This window comes from Engraulis encrasicolus, chromosome 7, assembly GCF_034702125.1.
Source record: "Engraulis encrasicolus isolate BLACKSEA-1 chromosome 7, IST_EnEncr_1.0, whole genome shotgun sequence".
NCBI classification, from domain to species: domain Eukaryota; kingdom Metazoa; phylum Chordata; class Actinopteri; order Clupeiformes; family Engraulidae; genus Engraulis; species Engraulis encrasicolus.
In genome coordinates, this window is record NC_085863.1 from 3783113 (window position 1) to 3793112 (window position 10000).

Sequence of the window (10000 nt, forward strand, 5' to 3'; positions counted from 1 at the left end):
GTCTCCCTATATGTGTTGATCAATGTTGTTGTATTGTGGGTCGACCAATGTGGAGACTGCTGTGATCCCTGTGTTTCAGTGTTGGTCTGTCCTCTACAGTTTGTCTGTTGCTAACGTTGACGCGTTTGTTTCTGTGCTTTGTGTTTGCAGACGAGCGTGAGGTGGTTGTTTCAGCATTGTAACAGAGATGATTTAAGGCTAGTTTACATCAGTGGTGTAGTCTACTTCTTTATGGTGGGTATACTGTGTATTTCAGCATTTTTTGAAGTGGGTATACTGTATATATTTGTGCTATTCAAAATAATGGATCAATCAATTTTAAAAGGGTATACTGAAATCCCTGAAATTTAGAAGTGGGCATACTCCGTATTATACCCGCGTTCTACGTAGACTACACCACTGTACTCCGTATACCCGCGTTCTACGTAGACTACACCACTGTACTCCGTATACCCGCGTTCTACGTAGACTACACCACTGGTTTACATGTGTTGGTTCTACGTAGACTACACCACTGGTTTACATGTGTTGGTTCTACGTAGACTACACCACTGGTTTACATGTGTTGGTTCTACGTAGACTACACCACTGTACTCCGTATACCAGCGTTCGTAGACTACACCACTGGTTTACATGTGTTGGTTCTACGTAGACTACACCACTGTACTCTGTATACCCGCGTTCTACGTAGACTACACCACTGGTTTACATCTGTTGGCTAACGTTGAGGTGGTTGTTTGAGAGAGAGGCGGTGTGTGTGTTGGAGTTTGTATGTATTTGTGAACAACAGTATTTCTTATGTCTCCCTATATGTGTTGATCAATGTTGTTGTATTGTGGGTCGACCAATGTGGAGACTGCTGTGGTCTAAGCGTTTTCCTGTTGGTCTCTCTCCACAGTGTATGTGTTTCTAACGTTGAGGTGTTTCTGTGCTTTGTGTTTGCAGACGAGCGCGAGGCGGTGCAGAAGAAGACCTTCACCAAGTGGGTGAACTCTCACCTGGGCCGCGTCAGCTGCCGCATCGGCGACCTCTACACCGACCTCCGCGATGGACGCATGCTCATACGCCTGCTGGAGGTCCTCTCCGGGGAGCAGCTGGTCAGTCACAACACACGCACACGCACACGCACACACACACATACACACACACACACACACACACACACACACACACACACACACACACACACACACACACACACACACACACTCTCTCGCTCGCTCTCTCTCTCTCTCTCTCTCTCTCTCTCTCTCTCTCTCTCTCTCTCTCTCTCTCTCTCTCTCTCTCTTTCTCTGTCTCTTCTCTCCTTCTCTCACATTCATTTTTGTTATCTCTGTACATTTTTAGCTGTCAACTTCGGGCCTATAGAATTTTTTTTTTCAATCTCCTTCTCCTATCTCTGTTTTCCTGCCTCTCTCCTCCTCCTTGCTGTTGCACCAGAATACGCATATACATAGGGCTGGGTAAAAATAATCGATTTAATCAATAATCGATCAATATCATTTAAAATTCACATAATCGATTCACAGGGCACAAAAACGATTATTTGGTTCTTTTTCTTTTTGATCTTTTTGTTTAATTTAGGTCTATGGAAAATACCCAGTAGGTATTAGTCACTTAGGCCTAGGCCTACTTATTACAAAATAGCAATCGGTTAACACTGTCAAGCCACAGCCCTTTGACATTTTTATATAAAAATAGGGGAAATTTGGGGGAAATCCTGGCACCAAGAAGGGAACGGATTGAATCGATTCGGAATGAATCGAATCGAATCAAATTGAATCGTGATTAATCAATTCAAAGCCCTAAGAATCGAAATCGAATCGATACAGGAACATGGCTGCGATACCCAGCCCTACATATACATATACGGTATATTACATGAATTGATATTTAAATGCAATATATGACTCATTGGATTGTCCATATAGTTTCATCTCCCATCTGTCCCTGTTCTCCCTCAGCCAAAGCCCACTAAAGAAGACCTGTACCCACTGCCTATATATGAATACTTAAATGACTATCACTCATTGGATTGTCCATATACTGTAGTCTCATCTCCCATCTGTCTCTGTTCTCCCTCAGCCAAAGCCAACTAAAGACGCACTGTATTCACTGTGTATTCACTGCCTATATGTGAATACTTAAATGACTCTCTGGCTGTCGCTATGGCCCTACCCCATCTGCCTCCTCCTCCTGCTTCAGCCCAAACCTATTACAGGCTGTGTGTGTATAACGTCCATTTATCATCCTAACATCCATCTCTCACTCCCCTCCTGTCTCAGCCCAAGTCTACTAAAGGCTGTGTGCGTGCCCACTGCAAATACTGTATATTGTATTGATACTTGAATGCATCGTTACCTGATGTCCTAACGTGCATCTCTGCCTCTCCTCCCACCCTCAGCCCAAGCCCACTAAAGATCACGTGCATATTCACTGCCTGGAGAATGTGGACTAGTACTACCTTCATAGTCTTAATAGTGTTAATGCCCATGTGTGTCTGTTATCCCTCAGCCAAAGCCCACTAAATAATAAGATCACATGCATATTTACTGCCTGGAGAATGTGGGCTGCCCTCATAGTCTTAATGCCCGTTTGTCTCCATTCTCCCCCAGCAGAAGCCCACTAAGGGCCACCTGCGTATCCACTGCCCATTTCTCTTTATTCTAAGCCCAAGTGTCTCTAATGTTGACTACCTACATATCCTAAATGCCCATGTGTGTCTCTTCTGTCTCCCTCAGCCGACTAATGTGTATCCACTGCCTACCGTCTTAATGCCTGTGTGTGTCTCTAGTAGACTACGGTACCTACATAGTCTAAATGCCCATGGGTCTCTACTAGTGGACTACCTACAGTCCTCCTAACTTACATGTGTCTCTTGTCTTTCTCCCCCAGCCGAAGCCCACTAAGGGCCGCATGCGTATCCACTGCCTGGAGAACGTGGACAAGGCGCTGCAGTTCCTCAAGGAGCAGAAGGTGCACCTGGAGAACATGGGCTCCCACGACATCGTCGACGGCAACCACCGCCTCACGCTCGGACTCATCTGGACCATCATCCTCCGCTTCCAGGTACCCTGCCTGAATAGTCGCTAATAATCACGAGAACGTTGCCTGGTTATAAGATCGTCTGGAGGCTATCTATGCAATCTCTTGCAAGAAAGATGCTAAAGGGCTATTACCCATAGCCGTTTAGTGGGCGTTACGAATATGTCATTTAGCTGTCTTTCAGATCAGAACAATTGTGCAAAGCAGCATGAGATTTCCCTCAAGGAGAACGTGAATCCAATAGATCTTCATGCAAATAAAAAATAAAAAATATACAAGATTATAGCCGTAGGGCTAATTTCCATCTTTAGTCCCTTCGACAGGTTAGATGGAGGTCTCATGCAAGTTCGAGTCCCACCCTTTGCCAGGAGTTTGAAAGTCTTGACATTTTCCGCCATCTCCTTCCTGCCAGTAACCCAGCATTGATCCAGGGGAAGTAACCAATAGCCTGAAACTGAATAGAAATCTGCTTTGGATAAAAGCATCAGCGAAGTGCAATGTAATATAATATTTCATTATACTGCATTTAGTCTGAGTGTCCAGGCAACGTGTCTGCAGTGAATTGGCCTGCAAGAGCTGGTATGCTTTACAGTTGACACTTCAGAGAAGAGAATTTCTGATAAATGAATCCAATGGCAGATTATTTTCAAGCAGTGCTTAATCTTTTTTTTAAGCAAAGCATAAGTTTGAGGTTAAGCAGTGTGATGTCAAGGGTCACTGTCTTGCTAAGTGGTAATGATTTAGAGTTGTTGTGCCAAGGATCAGGATAGGTCACCTCAGGGTCATCATGCACCATTCCTGCTGCTGAGCTGAAAACAAACTGCTCATGTCATGCAAGGCCCAAACCATTTGTGAGGGTGATCCTAAGCGTCACATTACATTTACTTACAGCAGCAGATACTTTCATCCAATAAGATTTTACTGTATATTGAAAAAAAAACCTATAAAGGGGTGTGTTTCTCAACAACAACAACAACTAAGTTAGCAACGTATTTGGTTGCAATGCAATTTCCCATTGGAAACCTAGTAAGTTGCTAACTGGTTAGCAAAGACACTTTTGAGAAACGGGGTCCAGGTCCCATGTGTGTAAGAATAAAGAGTAATCTAGGCATAACAGTGCAGTTAGTGCAGTCAGGGGGCAGGAATGTGCCGGTGCGGTTGGAGGGAAGTTTTGGTGTAGCCTGCGGTTGGAGGGAAGCGGCTCTGGAAGCGGCGTGTTGCAACAAGTCACGACCTTCAGTCCTGACCTTATGCGCATTCCAATATGCGACCTTACCTCCTCCACTTGTGCTTGTGGCCTCACACCGCCTCCTGGCCCCTCCTCCCTGGAGAAAGCAATAAAGTTTCCCCGCTGTCAACCTACCCAAAACAATTTTGGGGGAACTATTCTTCATTCACCATCCAGTTTGCAAATGAGAAAATTACTTTACAATTGAGCCCTTGCAAGATATTGAAATATAATACTGTTGTCAGTGATCTCATCATGACATATTACTTCCTGGTACGAGGCCACAAGCAGTGGCAGTGGAGGACGCAAGGTCGCATGTTGGAATGCACCCCTTGCTCTACTGCTGTGCTTGTTAATGATTGAGATGGCAGAGAGCTGGTGAAAGCTACTGACGCTGCTGTGACTGACAGCTCATGTGTATAGAGCAGAGTTTCTCAAAGTGGGGCGCGGAGGCATCGCAGGTTGACATCTGATTTTGGTCCCCCCCAGCAAATGATTTCCTGTCTCACCAATACTTTTAAAGCCCTCACCAACATTATATTATTGTCATGAATTTGAATAGTATAGGAAAAGAACACACATCTGCACTGCATTCGACTGCAGAGGGGTGTGGGGGCACTGAGGCATCGAGACCCTCTGAGGGGGGGAATGATGGAAAAAAGTTTGAGAACCAGTGGTATAGAGAGAGGACTTAATACAAAACTACAAGGTACTGCAGGCATAAGTCCTGACCAGAATCATTGGTACTGGTACCCGTGTTAGTTCCAGAACGGGTTCCTCTGGGAAGCAAAGTGCATACTGTACTAGTGAACGACCCACTTAATACAAAGTTTGCTTGACACAGATGAACCTGTTGAAGCCTACTTTTATTTGTCATCACGGGTCACTTCGGAAAAAAACAAGAATCGCCATGGTGGAGCACAAAATATTAAAAGAACATTAAAATGTTCAAATTCCGTTTCTGTTCTGAACGAATCAATGGGTGGGGGAGAATCTGGTTCAAAGCCCTGCCTGGAACGGGAATTACAGTACTGACATGGAACAGGCAGCGAAACACTAAGTTTATGTGTCAGGCTGAGGTGTTCACTGTAAGCAGTTCCTCAGCGCAGGCGGTGGATCCGTGTTTTGTTTTGTTATGTTTTTGTCCCCTCCTGTCCTGCCCTGCCTGATGTTTTCGCTGTATAATGACCCTGAACAAGGCTCAGCAAGGTCCCAGACATCAGAAAAAACATCATCTCATCTCATCTCATCTCTCCCCATATTGAATTGCACTTCTAAAAGGAGCAGCATGAATAAGCACTACTGCTCCCCTCTTACCGGGCGGCAGGGAGGCAGGCAGGGAGGCAGTCAGACAGGGAGGGTAATTGTCAGAAAATGCTGTTTTGTTCCGGGCTGAGGTTAAAATATGGTTTGCGTGTCTGTATAAAATTGGCACACTGTGTCAGTTGAACACCTTTTATGTGCTGTAAGTTTTGGAGATCAAAGGCTGATGCAGCACTCAATTACACAATTTGTATTCAGGAAAAAAGTTTTCACTGAATATTTTACTCAACAAAATGTCAAAAAAAGCGTGGGCCTACTTGTTATCTCCCCTATAGTCTTAAATAGAACATTTGTTTTTGGTCAGTACACCAATTTTTGCAGTTGAATTCATGCTGGTTTCTCTCACACGCAAAATTGACATAAAAACACATTTGTGCTCGCCATGTTCCTGTGCAAGGGTGTCCTGCAGCAAGCATGTCGGCGACCTAAGGCTGTTTGTGTTTGTCTGCAGAGGAGCTCTGTAGTCTGTTTACAGGAGCCACGGTGTGTGTGTCTCTATAGTGTGCCTATAGGAGCTAATGTGTGTGTGTGTGTGTGTGTGTGTGTGTGTGTTTGTCTGTCCGCTGCAGATCCAGGACATCAGCGTTGAGACGGAGGACAACAAGGAGAAGAAGTCGGCCAAGGACGCCCTGCTGCTGTGGTGTCAGATGAAGACCGCAGGGTAAGAGAACAGAAACGAGAGGGGAGGGGAGGGGAGGGGGGAGACCGCGGGGTAAGAGAACAGAGACGAGAGGAGAGACCGTGGGGTAAGCGAAATGAGAGGGGAGGGGAGGGGGGAGACCGCGGGGTAAGAGAACAGAGACGAGAGGGGAGGGGAGAGGGGAGACCGCGGGGTAAGAACAGAGACGAGAGGGGAGGGGAGAGAGGGGAGGCCGCTGGTTAAGAGAACAGAGATGAGAGGAGGAAATCTGAAAGTAAACAAAAGATGTGGCTTGTGTGGCTTGTAAGATTTAACATCTACTAGCCAAATTGGTTGAAGACTGGTTGCCGGGTTAGAGAGACGAGAGCTGGAGGGGAGGGGCAGGAAATGACTCATTCTATTTTGAAACTTAGTTGTCCGTAGACCAAGTGTTTTCTGCCGACATCCGTTGTAAATAGTATGTTCTATTACACCAGTTTGGAACAATACAAATGTCTGAAAACGATAACGTTTAATGAACTCAGAAGGAAGTACACAAACTGCTCCAAGATTGTGTTTCAGAACCCAGATCTGGGTACCTGTTCTATTGCACATTCCCGAGTCGGAGGAAACAGAGTTCCAAAAGAATGAGCAAAAAGGCTTCTAAAATCAGAAAGGAAAGGAAATGCACTGATGAGTCTTTTCTTGTTGCCTTGCTGCGCTGATGCTACAAGTAGATGTCACACCAGATGATGGTGGTCAGGTGTTATGAAGAAGGGAGGGGGAGGGTGGAGGGAGACAAGATAAGACATCATCAAAAATCAGAAAGGAAATGAAACGCCTGGGTCACTCTTTTTGTGTTGCCTGGTTTCTCTAATACCAGATGAAGATGCCGTGTAAGAGAGGGAGGGTAGAAAAGGAAGACATGAGCAAGGCAAAGCAAGTTTATTTGTACAGCACATGTCACACACAGATGCCATTCAATATGCTTCACAATAAGGCTGTAACGATATTGCACCAAACCGAGGGATCGCGGTACACAGACCCACGAACCCCTATCGCGAACCTTCCTCACAGAACCGCGATGCGCCCTTTCAAAGTTGTTACCTCAGTTTAGAAAACACCTACATGCAGGAAAGAAAGGAAAGCATAAAGAAGGACACAAAAAGAAAGACATTAAAAAAAAATCAGGGATGATGGGTAAAAGAGAAGAGTATTGGAAAAACACTCTTAACTCTAAATTAAAGTAAACAAAAATCAATACGTACAGATCCTATGTGAGGATTTCATCAAGGGAGGAGTGTTTGAAAAGGAGACATATTATGAGGAAAATAAGACTGATGATCATGACTATGATTGCCTTCTGAAGTGGGAGTTGGTGTTTAAACTATGCAGGAATCCTTGAAAAACATGTATGGACACAAACCGGGAGTTGAATATTAACCGGTCCTGTGTTCTCTGCAGGTATCCCAATGTCAACGTACACAACTTCACCACCAGCTGGAGAGACGGCCTGGCGTTCAACGCCATCGTGCACAAACACAGGTGATCGATCAGCACACATCTTACACTACACTACACTACACTGCACTGCACTGCACTACACCACACTACACTACACAGGTGATCGATCAGCACACATCTACACACTACACTATACTATACTACACTACACTACACAGGTGATCGATCAGCATACGCCTACACACTACACTACGCTATGCTACACTACACTACACTACACTGCACTACACATTACACTACACTACACTACACTACACAGGTGATCGATCAGCACACATCTACACACTACGCTATGCTACTCTACACTACACTACACTACACTACACAGGTGATCGATCAGCATATATATACACACTGCACTACACTACACTACACTACACTATACTATACTACACTACACTACACTACACAGGTGATCGATCAGCACACATCTACACACTACGCTACACTACACTACACTACACTACACTACGCTACACTACACTACACAGCAGATCGATCAGCACACATCTACACACTACACTACACTACACTACACTACACTACACTGCACTACACTACACTACACTACACTACACTACACTACACTACACTACACTACACTACACTACGCTACGCTACACTACACTACACAGGTGATCGATCAGCATACGCCTACACACTACACTACACCACACTACACTACACTACACAGGTGATCGATCAGCACACATCTACACACTACGCTACACTACACTACACTACACTACACTACGCTACACTACACTACACATTACATTACACTACACTACACTACACAGGTGATCGATCAGCATACGCCTACACACTACACTACGCTATGCTACACTACACTACACTACACTGCACTACACACTACACTACACTACACTACACTACACGACACTACACTGGACTATACTACACTACACTACACTACACTACATTACACTACACAGGTGATCGATCAGCATACATTTACACACTACACTACACTACACTACACTACACTACACTACACTTCACTTCACTACACTATACCACACTGTACACTACACTACACTACACTACACTACACTACACTACACTACACTACACTACACTACACTACACAGGTGATCGATCAGCATACATATACACACTGCACTACACTACACTACACTATTTACACTGAAAACTTTCCAAGAAGCGTACACATGGGTCTCTTTCTCTCTCTTTCTCCCCCTCCCTCTCCCCCTGTCTCTCTCTATCTCTCTTTCTCTCCCTCTCCCCCTGTCTCTCTCTCTCTTTCTCTCCTTCTCCCCCTCTCTCACTCCCCCTCCCTCTCCCCCTGTCTCTCTCTCTCTCTTTCTCTCCCTCTCCCCCTGTCTCTCTCTCTCTCTCTCTCCCTCTCCCCCTCTATCTATGCCCCCTCCCTCCATATGTCTTTGCCTGTGTGAGTTGGGGTCACTTGTCTGCCCCCATATATCACTGGTTGCTTAGCGCCCAGCTGGTTCAGTTCTAATCAAACTCTTTAGTCAGCTCCTGTCCTAGCTAATCACCTACAGTAGCTAATCAGGTGACGCTGGAGTGTCGGGAATCTCAATTAAGATGCACGCCAGTGGGTTTTTGTAGGCCATGTGTGTGTTTGTTTTGACGTGTGTTGTATGTTGTCTGTGTGTGTGTGACGTGTGTGAGTGTGTGTTGCATGTTGTGAGTGTGGCGTGCGTGACGTGTGTAGGCATGTAGGTGTGTAGGCGTGCAGGCTGACTACTTTGGCACTAGTGTCTGCACAGGACGGGAGAGCAGCTTAGCAGGGTTGGCGTGCTAGTCAGTCACTCATGCCCAGTCAACACCGACCGACCGACCAGTGTTTAACTAACTCTACTCCCATGTCAACCCCGACCGCAGTTAAGTTAATACTCCCATGTTAACCCCGACCACTGTTTATTTAGTTCATACTACTCCCATGTCAACCCCGACCGCAGTTAAGTTAATACTCCCATGTTAACCCCGACCACTGTTTATTTAGTTCATACTACTCCCATGTCAACCCCGGCCGCAGTTTAGTTAATACTCCCATGTCAACCCCGGCCGCAGTTTAGTTAATACTCCCATGTCAACCCCGGCCGCAGTTTAGTTAATACTCCCATGTCAACCCCGGCCGCAGTTTAGTTAATACTCCCATGTCAACCCCAACCAGTGTTTAGTTGATACTCCCATGTCATTTCATTTGTTTTCCTCCTTGTTGTTAGTTTTTATTTTCACTTCTGATTCCTTGTGGT

At 45.4% G+C, this 10000-nt stretch overlaps 1 protein-coding gene across 1 annotated transcript in view; it reads left to right on the top strand.

The window, feature by feature from the left end:
* sptbn2 (spectrin, beta, non-erythrocytic 2) overlaps window positions 1–10000 on the top strand; it is a 153835-nt gene that overhangs the window by 84468 nt on the left and 59367 nt on the right. Inside the window, exons 4-7 of the mRNA XM_063202726.1 lie at window positions 946–1097; window positions 2896–3069; window positions 6166–6257; window positions 7680–7760. Coding sequence (XP_063058796.1) covers window positions 946–1097; window positions 2896–3069; window positions 6166–6257; window positions 7680–7760 — 499 coding nt within the window. The remainder of the gene's footprint in view (window positions 1–945; window positions 1098–2895; window positions 3070–6165; window positions 6258–7679; window positions 7761–10000) is intronic.